Source organism: Falco rusticolus, chromosome 6 (genome assembly GCF_015220075.1).
Source record: "Falco rusticolus isolate bFalRus1 chromosome 6, bFalRus1.pri, whole genome shotgun sequence".
Lineage (NCBI taxonomy): Eukaryota > Metazoa > Chordata > Aves > Falconiformes > Falconidae > Falco > Falco rusticolus.
This window is the reverse complement of record NC_051192.1, coordinates 19,651,110-19,673,689: the sequence shown is the minus strand read 5'-3', so window position 1 is coordinate 19,673,689 and position 22,580 is coordinate 19,651,110. Positions and strand designations below refer to the sequence as shown.

General features: G+C 39.3%; 1 protein-coding gene across 2 annotated transcripts in view; it reads right to left on the bottom strand.

Moving 5' to 3' along the window:
* The window catches only part of MSRA (methionine sulfoxide reductase A), a 293,366-nt gene that overhangs the window by 101,010 nt on the left and 169,776 nt on the right, over positions 1 to 22,580 (bottom strand). For both annotated transcript variants that reach the window (XM_037391311.1, XM_037391312.1), the window contains exon 4: positions 13,503 to 13,607. In XM_037391311.1, coding sequence (XP_037247208.1) covers positions 13,503 to 13,607 — 105 coding nt within the window. The remainder of the gene's footprint in view (positions 1 to 13,502; positions 13,608 to 22,580) is intronic.

Sequence of the window (22,580 nt, the reverse complement as noted above, 5' to 3'; positions counted from 1 at the left end):
AGCAGCACCAATTAATCACAAAATGCCCTCAAGAGCTGAGCGCTTGCTCTGACTTATATGGAACAGCAATTTCTGGCCACTGGATAGTAGATGGAAAGAACAGGGAGCTGTGATGCTCTCCCAAATCCTGCAAAAGGAACGATTCCCAGGCTGAGATTGCCAAGCAATACAAACACACTGACACTGGAGAAACTATTACATGCCAAAATGTAGATAAAAGTTAGAGAAATGGCTTTAAAAAGGCCCTCTGATGAACACTCTGGTATCTTCTGATGCACCTGGGCAGGAATTACTTAGGGTAGGAATATGGTCTCCTCCATATTCTTCGGCATCAAAGTAGTAAATACTAGCTCTCCTTTGACTTGAATGACTAGAATGTATGAAATCTTCCCTGCTGCTACTCAGCTGGGCAGGGCTTTTTCCTTCATGGTTTCTACACCTCATTGAAACTACAGCATCCTCTTGGCAGGTGCAAAGAGTTGTCCTTATAAAGAAATTATACAGCCATTACGCTACAGTTTGCATTTCTGTTCAGATGCATCTTAGGTAGGTCCTTGTATCTTGAGGTCAGTAAGAAACAGGAATATCCACAACAGTAATAAAAATAGATATTTCCCAGTAGTATACATTTTTCTTTCTTTAGAAACTGCAAACAAGAAGTTTTGTTTCAAAATGGTTGATTGTTCAACATGTTACCTACAGAAAGCTAAAGCAAAATACACTTTATTTATCTTACTGGCTATATCAAGGATTTCTTCTGAAGGCTGAACCCTCTAATGACTTGAAAGTAATACTTATACAACACTCCTTATCTTCTCTCCATTTAAACATAATAAAAAAATGTAATGGCATCATTTGTCAACCTTGCTATTCTCAGAGGATCCCAAGCATAATGGAGATAAATGACTCAGGTCTGTTAAGAGTCTTCCTGTGCCACCCAGTGAAATTTTAAAGGGCAGTTTATAGCTCTTATTTTTATCATAATTTTTTTCTGTGATTTATACACTTTTCTGCAGCTGTCACTTATTTTCTTATACCGGCAGAAACCTGATCTACAGATTGGTCATTTTCTTTTCCCCAATCAATCCTTGCTGAGTTAAGACTAATAAACCTCCTTCTTCCAGCTCATCATATAATTATTTAGTAAAAATCAATTGCACCATGTCACCCTGGCTTGATGTCATCACTCACTGTAATGATTCCATCTATACAGCTTAAAAGTTGCCAAGGGAAAGTAAAACTCTTTATAGCATATGATTAAAGGAAAAAAATGTTAATAGAAAAGAAGTTAGTTACAGTGCTGTGGATTGAGAGTTCTTGATGATTTTCAAGGTGCTGAGGTACAGGAAGGATAAATGAAATATAAAAGAGGATCTTCAGAAGGTTACAATGCATTAATGAGCTTGTACATATTAAAGAAAACTTTTATACTGTCAACAAACCAAAAGGCTTACAAAGCTTTCAAATACATGTTTTCCAGTGTCAAGTAGGTAACTATACTACTGCCCTTCCCCATTTGGTTTGGGATCAAGGCAGCAAATACTAGCTGTCCCAATAAATTCTAACTTGCACATGTACTTAGAACACCATGGCTACAGAAATATTTTTAATAATTTACTTCAGCAAAAAGGTTTAGTGAAAAGTACTTTTTTTTTCCATCTTTAACCTTCACCAAACCAGCAGGTTACAGGTTTTCTGGTGTAGCTTTGAAACTAAAACAGAATCACAGATCTGCTGAGGCTGGAAGGGACGTATGGAGGTCACTAGTCCAACCCCTCTGCTCAGAGTAGTGTCAGTTACAGCAGGTTGTCCAGGATCTTGTCTGGTCCAGGTTTGTGTATCTCCAAGGACAAAGACATCACAAAATACTTCCTTAAGGTTGCCCGTGCTAATGTAAATGAGCTTGTTGTAATGGTCTACAAGACTCGCTGTATGAACTATCAGGTTTTTAAGTAGAGAGAAGTTTTTCAGGCAAGAGATTCTTCATCAATGCCATGACAGAAACACTGATGGAGACACAGCAGAACACGCTCCCTCACTCTTTTAGCAATGGAATTTTTTGTGGGAATGGGACGAGTTGCTGCAACCAATTTGCTGCAACAAGAAATCCTGTCCCCACCACTGACAGCCAACATGCTGCTACAACAAAACCAAAATAACAAGGGAAAAAAGCGGCTTTATAAAGCTTTGATTTTGTGGAACCTGTCATGGCAGTCATGTCCTTCTCGGTGTGGCCAGGCTTGACTTTGATCTATGCCACCCAGCTACATGACACCAGCATCCATACCTGCACTGACTTTCTGTGCAGATGTGAGGAGGAAGGCCTTCCTCCTCTCTTCCAGCAAAATATAGAGAAGAACTGAGATGCAGAAAGCATGCAAAGGTGTTTGTGAGATGATGGGAGGAACAGCCAAGAAAAGAGATCCCATGGGATTGGGCTAAAAAAGAAATAGTGTCAGCACCGCCCTGTAATTTCCTGGCCAGGCCTTTTACAGCTTCCTCACCTCTTAGGCAATTCCCAATTTCCCAACTCAGTGGGGGAGGAGGGCAGTTAATACAGTGACAGAGGTAAAGAGTAGTCCACCACTAGACTGGACTACCATGACTGCTTAGTCATCTGGACTTGATGATCTCCAGAGGTCCCTTCCAAACCTGACCGTTCTGTGATTCTATGATCACTACCTGTACGCCCTAATGACACCCTTGTCCAAAATAAATTCTGCCTTGCACATATACTTAGAAAATCATGGCTACAGAAATATGTTTAATAATTTACTTCAGCAAAAAGGTCTAGTGAAAAGTACTTTTTTTTTTTTTTCCATCTTTAACCTTCATAAATTATTTTGGCATTGCAATACCAAAAACCACAATATCGCCACGTTGGACAGTGCCCTTCGAATCAGAAAATCATTTAGTTTGGAAAAGACCTTTAAGACCACCAAGTCCAACTGCTAACCCAGCACTGCTGAGTCCACCACTAACCATGTCCCTAAACACCACATCTAAGCATTTTTTAAACACTTCTAGAGATAGTGATTTCACCACCTCCTTAGGCAGCCTGTTCCAATGCTTGACAATATGCTTTACCTTTTGGTCAGCCCTAGAGTGGTCAGGCAGTTGGACTGATTTTCATTGTAGGTCCCTTCCAACTTAAATAGTCTATTCTTTTTTATTCTGTTCTTTTCTATTCTATTCAAGACTGGCTATAAAGAAGAAATCCTTTATATGAGGGTGGTGAGACACTGGCACAGGTTGGCCAGAGGAGCTGTGGATGCCCCATCCCTGGAAGTTTTCACGGTCAGTTTGGATGGGGCTTTGAGCACTGTGACCTAATGAAAGATGTCCCTGCCCAAGGCAGAGGGGTTGAACTAGATGGTCTTTGAAGGTCCCTCCCAGCCCAAACCATTCTGTGATTCACATACCATCACACTAAATTAGCATGGCTTACGCTAGCATCTGCTGGGAAATGTCATCCAAGAAATAGAAGCTGACAAGAGAAACACTCTCAGCAAATTCTTCACCTCCTTCTTCTTCCCTATGGAATGAATCCCCCCTGCTCCTCTGCATTCACCAAACCCATTTCCTGGGCATTGGTCTCTACAGTTTTGGCAGCCTGCTTTATATTCAATATGAAATAAAGGGGCAACCTTCAGAATGCCTAACTCTGTAGTAAAAGGTTTTAAGTTCAATCCAGAAAAATGCCCACCACTTTTTCCCGCTTCCAACTTCTATCGTGTGCTTGTCCATATGCTAGGGTTTGGTTGTTTTTTTCCAGTAACGGGGAAGCACAAATATCACACATTTCATGTAAGTCAATAACTATTGCTTTCCCCTTAGGTGTTCACAGATGCATTCCCATGTGGTATTCCAGAGACTTTATGCAGGCCTCCAGCATTACCAGATTTGGGCCATGAAGAGTTATCAGTTCGTCATGAGTTTTGTTCGTCAGTGGAAATAACAGGCTGTCCTCAAGAAGGGGTGGTAGTATGCCAGCCTAGGGTCTATCTCTGATCAATTCCCTCTGTTTTTTATTAGCGTAACTATTCAATAGTTACAAAAAGCACCACATTGCTTCTCAAGATAGTTCAAATATTTTACAAAACAATAAAGTGTGAACGAAGACTCAGTTTGAAAGAAGAGTTCTCTGTATGCATCACTGTTTGTTATTTCATTCAGTTACAACATTACTTAAATGCATTTTTGAACGTTCTTTGACATTTGAAGGAAGTGCCTGATCTAACTTGAGCCCACAAAATAATACAGGTTAGTTTTTGATGAGTGTCACAAAGCTTAAGTATTAAATATCACTAGCAGACAGGAATTTTAACCCATTTCTAATTAATGATTTGAAAATATGTCTTTACCAGTAGTGCTTAGAACAGGCAAATAGAATGGTGAACATACACATAAGTCATCCTTAATGACATTAAACTTATTGTAGGGGACTTCGCTTTATTTAACTTTAATCAAAAGGTAAATTATTAGTTTTAGACAAGTCTTTAGACTTTTTCTGTCATAAACAGACATTAGGCTCTTCCTTCTCTTAAAAATCTGTCTCAGGACTAGATGGATTTGGGACAGGAGTGCAATCTTTTAACAATATGCACCAGTGCAGCTGTAACTAAGCTGCCACGTTTAGGCAACCAAAAGCTGACTTTGGTCAGGTGCCTAATTTGGGGCAAGCCAACTGTGTTGACTAGATCTCTACTGACCATCACAGGAACTGAGACCCTCCATGCCTATGGAAACACCTCCATTTAGGTGGCTTTATCCCACCTGATGTGGCTATGCTGGTCAGACAAATCTGACCGACGATCTTGATAGTCTGCAAAACCAAATAAATGCATAGGCAGAGATGCCTGGAAGAGACTGGAGGATGTGACACAGGGCATAAGGGCGCCCCATATTTTCTAAAGCACAACTGGAAAACAGGCAGACCGTGCAAGAGGATCTAAAATGGCAAAAGCCATTTCTGTCTGGGCATCTGAACTGGGCCCTCATTGCCTCTTTTCTTCATGGAGTAATTGTGTTGTGATGTTTACAAGAAGCTGGACAACTACTGATCATCTAAGAAAATATAATTGAGAAATAAAACAATTCAGGTCAGGTACTACATAGAGCTCAGCTACGGAATCACACGGATTTGCTATCGTTTTCTTTATGTGCCTCCTCCTTTCTCTTCATTTATCCATTGCTCACTAGTGTCTTGCCCAAATTTAGGCATGTGTTAGCACTATGAATCTAAACCTACTATGATCCACCAGGTGCTAATGCAATAGTAATAAAAATAATTAGAGATAATAAAAATAACAGTGTTGTCATTTGCTTTTATCAGCAGATAAGCTCATGGGACACTGCTCTCTCCAAATGCTGACAAGTGTGCTCTTATAAATATGCGAGAGAAAATTGCAGGCAGAGAAAAACAGTCATTCACTAAAAATATTGTTGCTTAGAAGAGAGTCAGCTTTGACCTCTTGTACCTAATTATACACGAAAACAAAGATTAAAAGCCTACTAATAATCACCATAAACTATGATTAATGATGCCATGCTTCAGTGCCTCAGTTTTCTAGACCCAAGTACAGTAAATTCACTAGTGGTTTATTTGAAGAAGAAAAGAATGTTTGGTATTACTTTGCTTTGACTTTGGTGCTTTCCTTGCATAAAGTTTAGGAATGGTCCATCAAAAAACATCTGCCAAAAAAATAGACCTTCTAATCTGGGTCTTTTTTAATTCCATAAACATATATGAAAATCTAGATGCTGTTATTCACACAACGTACCCACGGACATCATGGATATTTGAAAGCTACTGAAGACAGTCCTAAGCATTAAGAAGTCCAGATTTTCCTTCAGAAATTACAAATCAACAAGCCTGAATTAAAATGCATATTCCCTCCCTCACCCCTTCCTCTTCCGCTCCTCAATTACAAACACAGCTATGCTACAACTACAAAATAACCCAGAAATAAGCCTGAGGAAAACTGTAGTAGAACAAAAACATCTTCCAAAGATGTTCTTTGCAGATACTGGTATTATGAGCAAAAAGAGTCATAGACTCATAGAATGGTTGGTGTTGGAAGGGACCTCTAAAGGCCATCTAGTCCAAACCCCTGCAATTAACTGGGACGTCTTCAACTAGACCAGGCTTCTCAGAGCCCCCTCCAGCCTGACCCTGAGTGTTTCCAGGGATGGGGCATCTCCCACCTCTCTGGGCAGCCTGTGCCAGTGACTCACCACCCTCAGCATCAAAAATTTCTTCCTTATATCTAGTCTAAACCTACTCTCCCTTCAGACGAGTGGTGAATTCATGCTTCCCACAACATAACAGTCTCTCTGTCATCCTCAGTGGCACAAAAGACCGATGCCATGGCTTTTCTCATCTTCAAGGAACCATTTTACTACTGACTTAGCAATACTGAAAGATAACGTTAACTTTTAGTAGTTCTGGAGAACTCGTTAACACATCATGGTCAGATATAAAATAAACAGGCTAGATGTAGTTTAAAGGTAAGAAGAAATCAGAGCCCAAAAAGACTTTTGCCCTCGAGCCAGAATTGATTGAGCACCCCTCACTTCATAATGCAACCTATTCAGCCATCTCAGCAACCGCTGCACTGGCTAATAATCCCCTTCATTAAAAAAGATGCAGAGTCAAATCTCAGCTTCCCACTGTGATATGGAAAAACATCTCCTAAACTGAAAATGTACGTCAGAAAAAGTCTATTCTAGTTTATATGGATAAGAAGAGTCTAATATGCAAATTAGGCCATGACAGCTAAAATTCCTGGGGATCCAAAACAGCCTAATAATACGTATTTATTTTTAATGCACATTTAGTTCTAGAGAAAGGACAAAGGGTGGGAATAACATAACATCAGGCATTTCAGTTCATGAAAGAAATTTAGTTGCATTTGCATAGTGCAGTACTTGTTAAGCACTGCTGGAAAAGACTGTCTTTGCTGCTTGGCAAAAAGTGTAGAGCACAGGTATTTATGAGGTGATGGTGGGCAAGGGACCACTAAATTGGTTGCTGATGGGATGGGTAGATGTCAGCTATGTCCCATCACTGTTATTTCACTGGAAAGAGCAACAACGGGAAGAACCTGAAGGCAATAGAAGACACCGTCTCCTATCACACAACTCAGTGCATAGTTCTGTTGTTGAGTATTCACTTCTGCATGAACCACATGCATTTATCTTTATTGTGTCTCAACGTATCGATTTCCATGGCTTTTTTAATTTATCAGCACAGAGCTGTGTTTTATTCGTTTCCTCCAAGAGCCTCCTAGCAATGTCTTTACCACAGATTTAATTAGCATCCTCTCCACTATATCCTCCAAGTCATTAATGAAAATATTGAAGAGTATTGGACCAAGAATGGCTCCCTAAGGGGTTGGTAATTCTATTTTGAATATATTTAATATGTCTGGTGACAATAGATTTTGTATTTCAACTCTTTTTTGTTACACCTTGTAATAACGCTGAAACCATCAAGGCTCTTAATAACATTTGAAATAGAAGACACAGGTGCTCTGTGCTTTAATCTGAGACTTGCAAATTCCATTCAAATTATAAAGGGAAGAGAGTTAGAGAAATGTAAAGAAAAAAATCAAAAATGGTTATATTTTACAGGGAGAGATTACTTTTTTTCCCTTTAATCTCTAAATGAAGTTACAGGCCTGTAGCAGAATACATAATGCTGGTTTAGGGTCTCTGTAGCGTTTTTTATGTGTACAGCTGTTCTTCCACTGGTATAAGTAGACACATCTGCTCATTAGCAATACAATGTCATTTCTAGTGTCTAATTTTAATTATTTGCAGATGATAGATTCCTTATGCAACGTCTAAAAAAAGTACAGTCCTTCAAAACTGGTGAGAAATAAATATACCCTCTGCAACTAAAATGGGTCAGCACAATGAAAAAGAGATATTAATCTGGAGAATTCATGTATCAGCACTAAGGCTAAATGCCAAACTGTTTGGAAGGTCACAGGGAGGAGAAATGGCTCACACATCTCTTCTTTATCATGGATACACAAAACATATGGACTAAGAGATGTTCTGAATGAATCTGGCAGGTGATGAGTTTGTTGTGGTACAGATGGTCCTCAAGTGCTGGAAAAACATCGGTTCTGCTTACATTTCCTGTACAAACACAGGCGAGATAAGGACTTCTCCATGACAGAAAGGAGGAATGAGATTACTTCCCAGTGACTTTGGTTCTTTGTATATTCACTCTCAAAGAATCAATAAGGCTAGAAGAAAATTTCCAGAAGCTGCTGGGCAGCAGTGGTCATAGGTGCCTTTGCTCTTCACCCCATCGTCAGCGGGCAGTCAAAACCATGGAGTCCTGGATTCATCTCAGCTTCTTCCACCAATTCGAAAATCCAAACAGAAAGCTAGAAGCAGCTTTTGAAAAAGGACAGGATTTGTGCACAACAGGGGCTCACCCCAGAGAACTGTAGATGCATCTCAGTGATTTGTTTTGGGCTGGGAAGGATTAGGTACTTCTGAAAAAGACAGGGAGTACAATGACCAAGACAAGCATCCCGTTTGCATCGTATTCAAGAGAGAAAAGAGTTAAATGAGGCGAGCTGATTTTTCATTTGCTCCAAACATGTTTTAAAGAGAAATAAACAGCATTCGTTTTGCCTTATGCTTGTCTTCTGTACAGCCCTCGAAAGCAACAAGGGACATTTCCCTGAAGGTGCCTCGAACTGGGCTGAAATATGTGACACATGTAGGACTTCGGTAACACACGAGGGCAGGAGAATTCTGAACAGTGATATACTTTACAGGAATCACATTTGCCCCATGACAAACGGACTCTTCTGGTATCAGATTTTTCCAAAGGTCTGGAGAAATAGCTCCTGACACACCACCAAGAGTGGCCAAACGTTCTGATCAGATAAAGTATGACATCGTCCTCTCTGACCATAAGCACAGCTGAGTTTCGCAGTTGGCGCATACACTATAGGACAGTGCTATCGCCACAAGGGTGGTCCCACTAGCAGTCACACTCCTGGCAATTTAAGTCCTGGCTGAAAATTACATTTCACTTCAATTTATGCAGGGTTAATTTTCAGCTTGATCAGATAACTTTGTGACTGTCAGTGTCAACACAAAGAAAGAGGTTGTATCCTATGGGCAGGTCGGGGACAGAGAAGAAAATTGCCCTTTTCCCTAACAGTTAAGTCAAAGATGTGAAGCATCTGAAGCAACTGTGAAACCACAGGCTGAGGCGCAACACAGACAAACTGATGGTCTGAAAGTCCAACGTCCCTCTGGACAGACAGATGGAGGTGCCAGCAGAACCACCTTCCGGGTGCAATTTTAAGTTTAAAAGATGTAAGATGCCCATCATCACCCCTAAGATAAAAGTTAGGCTTTCATCTTAAAAGTCTGGAAGGCTCTGAGGATGGCCCCTTTTAGTGCAAAAACAGGGCAGTACAGAATCTGCCCCACCCCTCTATAAACTTAAATAAAATTAGGTACAAAGTGAATAGCTGTAAGATTCTTCTGCAGCATATTCAGCATATCACATTATCTTTTTCTGTATTGATGACAAAGAATCAACCACCTCAAGCACTTACAGACCTATACAGAGCAATCCTCTTATGGACAAGATCATTCCTAGGAGAGAAGGAATGCTGATCTGTGCATTAGAGGCTGAACAGAGATGACAACCATATGTCACTTGGCAGAAGTTGGGGGTTTGTTTGTTGCTTTTTCAGTATCCCAAATGTAATGAGTTATAAAATAGAGTGTAAATTAATAGTCATGGAGGATTTTATCAGGGCCCCACACTTTGGAGATGCTCATCTGGGAGAATCTCTTTCAACTCATAGGCCGTTGACTTGATCAAAGGTTCTTGCTTTTCAACAGACTTCTGTATAATACTCAGACACAAGAGCTTCGTGAAAGAAGAGCCAGGCTGCATCCCAGAGAAAATCCAAATCCCAATGAGATGTCAGTCTCATCTTGAAGGCAGGAAGTCCAACTGTTTGGAAAGCAGGAACTTCTGAATATTAATATGCTCACACAATAATGAATGAAAGGACTGCCAGTCTGTACTCTTTAGCAACTTGGTACCATCTAGGTTGTACAGAATGTACATACTTGAAGTTTAATGACATTAAAATAATTAGACAAGTCCATTATCTCTGCTGGTGGTAGAAGGGCTTAAATGGTGTTAAACCAGCTTCTGGGGAAAAGATAAGACAGTGCCACAGACAAAGCTTTTATACTTTTGAGTGCATGCTATGTTCATGAAGTCCAGCATTTGCTGGCTAGATGAGACACTGGATTCAGCCAAAGAGCACACTGAATTTCATGAATAAGAAATCTTCCTAATTCATCTGCTTAGTAAAAAACTTCCCTTTGCCAGACTCAGTCCTGCATTCCCATAAGGCTGGCTAAATAAGACGTCCTGTGTGCACACAGCTGAACCTCAGGAAAGGAGAAAACTATCACAGGTCAGAGAGATAACTCACTTTCGGTATCTTTACACAACATCACATATCCCATAGCAAGCTAAAAGCAGGGAGTAGACACAAATCAAGGCAAAATATAAATTTCACCTTAGAGATCTTCCACTGGTAACTGCTCAAACTTGAAAGGGAATATAAGCATACCATTCCTATTTAAAAAAAAAAAAAAAAAGAAAGAAACTTGAAATTAGGACCTTGTGGTTTGGTTTTCCTCAAATCAAGAAAGGGGGTAGAGATGTGATGAGCTTTGCAAAGTTCTTGAACACAGATTATTATTAAGTAACCATAAAAATACACGGGTAAAGCAACCTGTCCAAGTCTGGGGCATGCAAAGTCTTCACAGAAGACTGACATATTCTCTATAGATAAAGTGATGCTCTCACTTTTGGCAAATTTTTACAGAACCATTTGGAAATTCTACTGAGCCAAGCTTAGATAAAGGCTTAGGTATGTTTGCACCAAGCACTGCAGTGCCACATAGATGCCTGAGACAGTTGTGAATGACTTGGGTATCTACACAGCTCAGTGTCATGCAGAGATATTAGCTCACATCCCAAAAGGAATACAGCCACATTAACGTGGCTCTGTGCCTGGGCTAATTAGGTGATGTTTCCCCAGTTGCCAGAAATCAAAGAGTGAATCGTACATCTGCCAGCATCCAACCTTCTGAAAGCACAGACTGGAACTATTTTGAAACTCAGTTATGTGAGAACGCAAGATGAATATAAAGACATACTGTCATCCTTTCACTTCATTTTAAAGCCAGAAGGAATCATGGATTTATCTGATCTAAGCTGTTATCACAACTACTACACTTCACCCACATACCATTGTGTCCAGCATAGGAACTTCAGTCAGCCTCAGGTGCTGAAGTCCTTTGGAGACTGACCTGCTGCACACCTGCCACGGGCAGAGCCCAACCACATGCTGTCAAAGCCAAGACTACAGACATGGCAGACGACTGATTAGGTGGTAGTTGCCCAGATTATGTCAGCAGAAACCCATTCCTCATACTGCTCTGGATGGTGAAGAATCCTGTAGTCCTGCCCATTAGCTCCCAGCTCCAGTAACCAGGAGAAATTCTAACGTGTGAGCTGAATCTCTGTGCCCAGCACTTGCAGGCAGTAAGAGCAAAGCCCAGCCTTCGTGTCCAGCATGGTCACAAACTCCCTACAGTGGGACTCACTGATCTTAAAGGTCTTTTCCAGCCTAAATGATTCTACGCTTCTAAGACACATGAACCAATTATCCTGCAACAGGATTCTCTGCTATATCAAAACAACCAGCCCATTACAAGGAAGCCAGCCTCTGGTGATGGCCGATCTCTGACAATCCAAAGGAAAAAGGACAAAAAAAGACCTAAAACCAACCACCGGTAGGATAGGGAGAAAACCTCCTTCCTGACCGCTACAAGCAATTCACAAAGGCTCTGATGCATCATTTGAAGAGGGTCATTGTCTTAATGCAGAACTGCAAGTATTTCAAGGATGGCGCAAAGTACTCCGAACACAACTATAAAGGAAGGAGTTGAAAAGGGAGGCTCATAAATCAACAGTACAGGCCACCACACTTGACACAGACATAGAATTTCTTCTCATGACTTGAATAAAGCACCTCTTTTGAAATGATAAATTATCTCATCTTAAAGACTCGAAAGGATGGTGATGGAAAAAGACTCCAACATTTACTGGAGTTGTTTTTACATTTGCATGTGAGTTTTTACATTTACAAGTACATTTATGTTTAAAATACAATTACATTAAGAGCTGCGGAACTGTTTTATTCCAAGGTGGAACTTTTCGAACTTCAGCTTCCAGCTACTGGAACTTATTATGGCTTACCAGTGGTTGGGTTGTCACCCTCACTATGAGGTATCTGCTCCGCACGTAAGCACCTGTAAAGATTCCTTGATCATAGTGTTATGCTCCCCAACTAGCTGAACGTGCTCATTCCCAGCACCAGACCAGTTTTTGAGGCTCTATACCCTCCTTTGAATCCTCAGCAGTATTTCTGTACAATTCCTAGCATGCCAACACAGAAACTGCACAAATTGTTCTGAGATGGTACTGACCCTGCAGACAGAAAATTGCTTTTGTACTCCTGACTAAGGCTTCCCTTTTCATATAGGCAGGAGTTGCAATAGTCATTTTTGTCTTTGCATCATGCTCTGGGCTCAGTGGAAGAAACTTATCCACAATACCCCCTGGATCCTTCTCAGAGTTACTGCTTCCCAGGATGGTATCACATTTTAAAGGTATCATCTACACATTTTTGTTCCCAGATGTAGTAACAAGTGGCATAATTATGATAACTGTTAAAATATTGAAATGAGTTACTGTGTGTGTAGTATTTCTGGGAAATAGTAGAAAGGATGATGTTTACTGAAACTATATAAACACATAAAATGTTTTCTCAACACAGTTTCCCATTTATGTTTGCACAGATGTGTGCAATGTCATCATGAAGCCTCTTCCAAGAAAGATAAATTAAATCAAAAGGTTTGAATAAGGCAAATAGCTAAAATGCTCTGCTGCTGCCTCTACCCACCACCTCTTACCTCTTTTTGTTCCCTTTTTCTAATCACAAGACATATTCACTGCCATTGAAAAATGTAAAAAACAAACATTTTTTTAATGAAGGATAAAGGTTCTCAACACAAATAAAATGACCAGCTCTGAAGCTGCGAAGAAATATGCCTTAATTTAAGAGACAAAAGATAGCATTATAGAAGAAATTGCCATAATCAAAGTTGAAAAAAAAATTCTATTGTCTGCTGTGCCTCTCTGTGGGTATTTTCCCAGCACAGACAGCTGTAAAGGAGGAGGGGTATTGTGAGTTTCTGTACTCTCATTCTCTCTCTCCCTCTCTTTCTCTGTCAATAAATGTCTGCAATCATATTCTTGAGCTCCAGTGTGATTTCAAGGTTCATCTCTTCCATGCAGCTCAAACACTAATTATCCCAGCTGTAATTAGTAAGATAATTAAATACTGGCTCACTCATCACTCTACCTTGTGTCGGGTCATGATTCTCCCAGAAGACCTTGAGCAGTTTCTCAAAGCTGATGTTTTCTGGCTGATATACTACTCGTACAGCCTCTGTGTGGCCAGTTTTACCTTAAAAGACAAAATAAAATCAGATGTTATTAGTGAGAACTAGCTAGTGCATTTCTAGTTTTTCTTATCTCAGATTCAAAGCACAGTCCTTTGTTTTTGTGGGTTTTTTTCCCTAAAGGTGTTTTGATTTACCATCATTTATACTTAAGCCTTTTTACATAATATTTTACATACATGCCAACTCTAAGATATCTGCTAGTTTGGACAAGGCCATCATGAAATAAACTATCCAGAGAGGCAATAAGGTAAGACAGTGATGTTACTATAGTAGTTCAGCAGCTTACAGGAAAAAAATGAATAGTTCTTAAATATTTGTAACTGAAAACTAGCAAAACATTTTAAAATATTCTAAATACAACATTAAAATATAAAAACTTGGATGTCTAAGTTGTCTTGACAGTATACAACTGGGCTTTGTTTTCATAATATTTCATTATATTTGATAATTCATAATATAAATATTTCATAATATTTGATTATAAAAACAAATTTCAAGGCCATGTTTACAGAAGATCCCACAAATAATTTCAAACTATTTCACATCATCCAAACCACTGATGCCCAAGGGGCTTCAAAGAGTCAAAGATCCTGACTGAACTTTATGACAGCAGATGAAGTTCAAGGAAGATCAGCAAGTGTTAGAGCACATTAAAAGATACCATTCCTATGTTTCAGTTACATTATGGGCACAATTTTTTCATTATTTATGTGTCTAATCGCTCACAATATTATTGAAAGATCAAGCTTCACGAAATGTGAAGGATCTGGCCATATAATTCACTTCAATTTTATCTAATAGATTGACAAGTGCTTAGGCATCTCAGGGTGAAAGTCCATTGCATTGAGTGCTACACAAGCATTTTATATTTTATAAATATTATAGATTTTACAATTTATAAATTTAGGTGTATTGTTTGTCATAATATATGCATGAATGGGAAAAAAACCCAACTTACCCTATTCTTTAGTTACATCATAATAAGTAAATACTGAAAAAAAATAAACTGGACAGCCAGATCTGCCTTTTGGTGGGGACATCACAAGCTCCTCGATCACAGTAGGCAAGTTTGTATTTCATTTATACCAGCATACACTTCAGATTTACTCAACTGACTTCAACAGAATTGTTGAATTTCATGCAGTGCAACAATGAGCTGAACCATCTAGTGATGGGTTCTGAATTACCTGTCACTAAACGAGAAAAATCAGAGTCTACAAGTAACTGAGGAGTATTCCGTAGAAACACCAATTCAGTAGCAAGAGAAATTTAAATTTAAAAAAAAAAGAAAAAAGAAAAAAAGAAAAGCAGAACAAAATAAAAAGGATGTTAGGATATATTAAAGGGACATAACAGGGAAAACTATGACATCATTATATCAGTTAATAGGGGACCCGAAATGAAGGAAACCTAAATAAGGCACAGAGGGGTGGGTTAGCTATTAAAAAGGATTTCAAACTCTGGGATTAAATTTAGTCTAGAATGCAGAGGAGTAAAAGCGGACACATCTGGGATATCTGTAATGAAAATTTTGATAAAATCAAATTGGTTCCTATCTAGTGTGCTTCACAATACAACAAAGATACCCTCACTGATATTAAAAGATAAAAATACACAAGTTTCATGTAACCAGTAGCTAAAGCCATATCAGGCTAAAGCCACCAGGGTACTGTCCAGGGAAACAATGGCCCAATTCCTCTTTCACACACACTATGTCTATTGAAGTCCATGGAAATAACTCGTTACCTGAAGTCAAATTCTGATGGTAGGTTAGCAGAAAGGGATCAGACATTTAGTAGAATAAAAATACAAGGCAGAGATAATTTGCTTAATAATGAAGTGAAAACAGTTTTCCTATATCATGGCATGAACTGATGGTCATCTTAGGCCAAGGATGGAATTTATTCCAGATCTCAGGGTTAATACGGGCTATCAGTGAAAATAATAGGGTTGGCCTTAGCTGAAGCCCAGGCTGGGGCTTTGGTTGTTCCTTGAGATAAAGAAGGAGAGCAAGCGGACAGTGGTTTGTCCAGATTTCGTAAGCCTACATCGTATAACTAACGAGAGATTAAGGAGTGGCTTGTGATTTTAATTCTTCTTTCCCCGCCTCCCCCCCCCCCCCCCCCCCCCAAGCCAAAGTGAAGCTTATGAAAGGTTCTTATCACTCAGGAGCAAATTGCTTGTCTAAGATGACTAGCATTAGATCACAAGAGAGTTCCTTAAAGAACTTCAAAACAACAGAGGCTTTACCTTTCCTCTCAATTGAAGCAGAAATTACATCTTGTCAACACTGTCTGCTCTGACTAATCCAGAAGTTCAAAGAATCAGCTTTTTTTCGTTTCCTCTGAATAAGGAAATAATGCTGTTACCCTGAGAACTATACCCTGACCTCGAGGAAAAAACCCTCAGATGTGTGACAATCAGACTGTTAGAACCCAGAGCACATTGAAAATCAATATTCATCCTCAGAGGAAAAGCAGAGGTAACGCTGCTGGTCCTACCAGATTCACCTCCAATTTTCCTCAAAGCTTTGCCACGGTTTAGTGGATTTTCTTCCAGAACACGGTGCAGCTGTTTTCACTAAGAACAATCTTAGCCATCTGTGGCGAGCACTCCTCTTTCCCAACGATTTTAGTGGAAACTGCACAAATTGACTGGGCACACACGAGCGAACAGACAGATAAAAGGCTCCCCAAGGGACAAATCAACCACAACATTTTCTAAGAGAAGCACGGACAGAAAATGGCATTGGGGGACAGGAAAAGAAAAAGAGCAACCTCACCACAGGTGCAAGATGCCCAGCAAGAAAGAATCAAAAGGTACCATGAGGTTATCTTCAGTAGCACATGGAAACAAGCAGCTCTTTGGTGCTGAATACAACTCAGCTGCAGCTCAAGTGGCAAAAAGGAACTTAAACTGGGTTCTCTGTGTTGGTCTTATTTCACTTTTTGCGTTAGGCTTAAGTTTGACCACAAAACCAGAATAACCACGTTTCAGTTTGGGAATCATGGGCTTGGTACACTACAGTGCCAAAAAAACAGAGCAGGCATCAAACCAGCTAACCGCTCCTCTGTATTGTAAAAAATGTAATTGAAATATTTGTAATCAAACCTTTTTTATGGTAAGATTTCTTAAAATGGAGAGGCAGTAACCAAAGAGAAACAATAAACCCACTTGTTCCCAAAAAAGCTCCCTGTCTTTTAACAAGAAATTTAACAGGCTAACACTGAACAGCTGAAAATTTAAAATTATCAGTGATAGACACTATTCTTTCAATGATATTCAGCTCTTCACCTTAGTGCCTCCTTCAGAATTTCTCATAAAAGGTCCAGGTATGCTAAGTCAGAGAGTCGTGGTGTCCTCAGTTCACCTATTGCTTTTAATTAGCTGATATTTAATGTTCCACAGCAAAAGCGTGCTTCACTTCCAGTTCCAAAAGTTTTAACAAGTATGAACATTTCTAGAAGCCTTCTCACAAAAAAATCTCAGTGTTTGAACCGCGTTTTTAAAATTATTGAATCACTAAACATAATTTCATTTGCTGTTAACTGAGCAAATAGAAATCCTTTATTTATAGGTGCCATTATCGGATTTCCAGTTATGGTGCTCAGTTCTCCTTCAGCTTTAGAAGGAGCTTAGCCACTGAAGAACCTCACTGCAGATGATAAGACTTTATTACACCCTGGCAGAGAGGGCTGCGTGCCAGCAGCAGATTGCCTGTTTATCCTGTATCCATTTCCCACTTAGAAAACACAGCCACTCTCAGAGGATTAGCTACAGCGAGCTCTTTCAGTGGGGATTCAAACCCTGGCAAAAAATGTTCCTGTAAAGAGCAATAGAAAAAGACATCTGAGTGACACCTCAGTGCGCCGTTTCGTTTTTTTTTCTCCCTAATAATGTTTAGATTTCCACCTTCTTAATCACCTCCCAGGTGAGTGCCCAAGCCAATGGATTAGAGAAGCCAGTTCATTCTTTTTAACTTGCCGCATCCAGTAAGCGGTTTTTAATTATTTCTGGCAAAGTGGAACAACTTCAAAGGGCCGGCCTGAGTGCCCCTCACCTGCAAGCACCCAGCCACCCGGCGGGGCCACACGGCACGGGCCCTTGGCCTCTCGCCGGGCCAGCCCGGCCTGAATTCCATTCCAAAATTCAAGCAATGCCAAAACCATTCCTCCTTTCAATAAAAAAGGACTTGCCTATCTTTACGCACTGAAATAAAGGTCTTAAATCCAGTAAATATCTAAATATAATGTAAAGAAATAGGTGGCAGATCTTCGGCTGATGCACGTTTCAGAGCTTAAGGATTTTGGAGCTAAAATAATTTGTGCTAGCTAAATCCTAGGCCCTAGTGAATATGCAAAGTATCACATGAAAAAATAGTAGGTCTTTTAGCAACTCTTTCTCCAAACTAGCCCAGGAATTTTTATTATGCTGTTGTTATCACTAATAACATTTCCAGCTGCTTCTTAAAATAGCCACGGGTTAAATAAACAAACCAAGGGTTCAAGGCTAAGACACTAAGAACCTGCACATTCACCTTTTTACTTTCAAAGGAATGAGGACGAAAAGAATGGAAATAATCACAGATCAATAGACCTTTAAGAAGGGTCTATTATATTATTTTTTTTTCTTTGCCTTCCTGCCTAACACAGATGAGAGTTGCACTGAAGCTGGCTCATATTCTGTATTTAGAGAAGTAACAGCTCTTGACTCAAAGAGCCAAACAGACAAAAGGTCTGCCAGAAGTCAAGATAACTTCATCAAGAGGTTAATACCACCCACTTTTAAAACAAGGAAAGAAGAAAAACACAGACATTTTATTTATTATCCAAGTTTGTTTATCAAAAGACCTTTCTGTACAAAGACTACTAGGAAGTCATGCCTTATCGTTTTCTTCTGATTATTTCAACTGAATCCATCTTTCCAATTAATGACACTGTTGGACACAACTTTTTTTTTTTTTTTTTTTCTTTTGGAGAACATAAGAATTAACTAGTTCAGACCTTCAGCCTCTCTCTGGCCATCACCATAAGCAGATGCCCAGGGAAGGGCTGCAGAAGCCTACATGCTATATCCACTGCACCGTACGTGAAGAACCAAGTGCCTTTATCTTCACTTGGCTGCCACCGGGTTGCTCTGACAGCCTGCTGCACTCGTGCTTGCGGAGACAGTGAGCGTCCTGGCCCTACACATTCACCTCCTGCAACTCACTGCTTCCTGACCACTTTCCAGTTTTTCAGGGTGATTTTCCCACTGCTTGGAAAAAGACTGTAAAATATATCAGGTATACAATGGCACTAACGTGGCTAGGGTTTTTTTTAACCTTCTTTATATTGCAAATAATTTTAATGGCTTTTTTAGCATTGAACTAGGGGATAATGTTGGGTTTATAATCCCATGTGAATTTCTGCTTTACAAGATACAATGCTTTACCTTCTCAGTGTGATCCATGCTCTTTTATATGGCTGTATTAAAATATGTCAATCTTATACAGCAAGAAGCCACTTTACCACTATGAGCTGGCCAATCCTACAGTTGTCAATCAAAATAAAATTTTACACAAATACTAGAAACTTCTGTCTGCAAGGCAGAAACTTCTGCCTGGACCACAGGAAATCACATCTCTTCTAGCACCTACAGAAAATAGCACATACAGCAGCTACAATGTACATAGATCCATAGAGAGAGTTTTCTTAAATTTTATTTCTTTGTTTTAATAAAGGACAGATTAATTACACAGTAAATGGAAATGTTAAAAGATAAGAAAATCTGCTGATAGAACAATGAACTGCTATAAAATGCATTTCTGGTGACTGTTAGAATCATTTTTTACACTTTCAAACCAAAATTATGAGAATAAAGTTGACAGTGAAAAATGGGATACAAAACGCTGTTATTGATAATTTTTTCACAGAAATTCAGTCATCTTTTTCAGTAAAACTAATTGAATGAATTTAAAATAAAGAAGATTCTCAGTTTAAACAAAGACTACTGTTTTTTTTTTTAAAGTCTGCAAAATAACACTACTAAACAAACCTGTTTCTTACTTGCAAGTATTTAAAATTTATATGGTTATAGCTATAAAAAGTTCTTATTTTGGTTTGCTAAAATCCTATGTATTCTTTAGCAGCAAATTAGTTTTGATAATCAGACACTGAACAGGATGTCTGAAAGCAAGACCACTGCTGCTGGCATTTTTTCTGTTCTGCTTTTCAAAATAGCTGTACATTGAAGAACGCATGGTGGGGGCGGGTGGGGAACAACAACAACAACCACAATTATATGGTCTATAGGACAAAAGGAGACAGCAAAACTTTACTATCTTGTTCACCATCCTTACAGCTTATGTCTTCCATAGGCTGAATGTCTATAGGCTTTGTTCTATAAGCTGCACATCCACACTGCAAGAGAGATTATTTTAGTCTCAGTCTGGTCTGTTCCTGTGAGCTGAATGCTGTTCAAGTTGGAGTGCATTAAATGTGCTCCTAGAAAGTATATTCTGATTTCATTTCATTCAAGAGCAACCTCAGGTTCAAAAAATATCCCAGTGATTTTGTCCCAGATGTCAGTGGAAAGTTTCCTTACCATTTGTATTGGGAGGAATGTCTGCATCCCTGGGAAACACACACATACGGGATATGGGATCTCTCTGCTTCAAGGGTACAGCAGAGACCACCCAACTGGACGAACCACGTTATCTTAAGGAGTAGCCTGACATTGCTGCTGGACAACACAACAGAATATCTCCTGCAGCATTCAACTGAAGAAAAAATATTGAAGATTAATGCCAGTCAACATGGCTGTATGGAATATAGGTCTTGTCAGCCAAACTCGATTTAATTCTCTCATGAAATTACAAGTCTAGTTGTAATAAATGTAGGAGGTAATAGCATGGATGTAACAGACTTACACTTGTTTAATGCATTGGACTTATTACATCATGACAGTCAGATTAAAAAATTAGCACTATACAATATCAATAGCGCACATGTTAAATGGATTAAGAATCGTCTAAATGACAGTTCTAAAAAAATTGTCTAAAGGGAACAAGCATTGAATGGCAGCATTTTTATCTGTCCTCTGCAGGGATTGGTACAAAGCCTGTTGCTGTTCAAGTCTTACATCAGTAATTTTAAAGAATTAAAAAGTCTCAACTTGTAAAATCTGGGGCTAACTCAGATGAGAAGGCTGATAGGATGGTCTTACAAAGTGATTACTTGCTGCACTGGGGCCACGCAATGAAAAATGTATTAAAAACAGTCATACGTAAAATCTCCACTTCAAGGGAAGTGACAATTTTGTTCTATAGTTGCACGATACCTGCAAACGGGGAACAATCTTTGAAAAAAGTATAAGGGTGGCAGCAGACAAGCAAGTACACATGGAATTTCACTGCAATACTGCAGTAAAATGGAATAGTGACTGAACCGGGATGCCGAAGTAAAAAAAGAGGTTAGTAGGAACAGCACTGGTGAGATCAATCCTGACATTAAGTAGACAAGTAACAAGAGCTTCAGTGACAGCCACAAAAAGCATGATGTGTTTAGCCTTTCAAAAAGAAAACCTAGAGGGTTTTAATTGAAGGATATAAGCATCTACTAGGGAACAGAATGACTAAGTGAGGAAGGGGTCTTTGGAGAAGCAATGATAAGGTGTATTGGCAGCCTGCTGTTGGAGAGCCTGCTTTGGCAGGGGGCTGGGCTGGGTGGGCTCCAGGGGTCCCTTCCAACCCCGACCATTCTGTGATCCTGTTATACCAGGAGCTCGTGGCAGAAGTGGAAACCAGAGAAATTTAAACGGAAAAGTAGGCACTTATTTTAAATATGGAAGATGATTACCACTAAATTATGCCATTGGATCATTGCGTGCTCCTGTAAACCTATGTCCCATAAACCAAGGGAAGAGGTCAATCCTTCATCTCACAATGTTTTCAAATCAAATCAGATTTCCTTCAGGAAGAAATACTTCAAATACCAGTTAAACTTAGAGGAAAAGTTATAGGGTTTAATAAAATAGTAGCTGAATGAAATGTAATGACCTATGATATAAAGGATGGCAAGTTAAATAATGCAGTGAGCCCTTACCAGTCTTAAACACTGTGAATATGAGCGAACTGTCCCTCTCTTTCCTTTGTTCACTTAGCTTTAACAAAGTCTTTCTATCCCAAACACTGTTATCCACACAGAGTTGAGACTTTTGTATTATATTCTTTCCATCATGGTTGATGAGGTAGACTCTAACCTAACTACAATTTCTATATGACCATTATACAGGCAAGTTAAAATCTTTCCGCTACAGTGCTGGGAATAAAAAGCCACCATATTGCTGCATTTAAAAAGTTCTCATTTAATAGCCCAAATTTAACCCTAAACTTACACATCAGATGGACGGAGCCTTTACAGGCCAATAAGTTACGTTTACTGACAAAGTGGTAAGGTATGTGCTCGGTGCCAAGGAAATGCAATGCCAGGCTTGTAACTTCCAGCCTGTGTGAATCTGAACACTAGATTAGGTGAATATAGAACAAAACAAGCGGTCATGCAAGTGAGAAATGCTAGCTTTAGGTTAGGACACATTAATCACAAAGTTAATTAATAAAATGAAGGATTAAACATGGAAGAAGTAATGGGAATCACAGAGCCTTAGCCTCATAACTAACGGCAGCCTTCTATTATTGACAGCATCTTAAATTGCCATGGAGCCAAGAATTAGGGCATAACTGGTTTATATAATATGTTTTCTGTAAAATAACCATTGCTCTTAGAAAAATTTCAAGCTCTTTTCTTGGAAACAAAACCATATTTCGTAGACTTTCAAATACCCCAAAATCACAATACATCTCATGAAAAACAGTTTGGAGAGCGGTAAGAAATGAAAAAAGGTCAAAAACGTGGTCATAGGAACACACAATGGTACAATGAAGATATTGCGCTGAAGACAGGTGGGTTTGAAAACTGTCACTGAATTTGTCACTT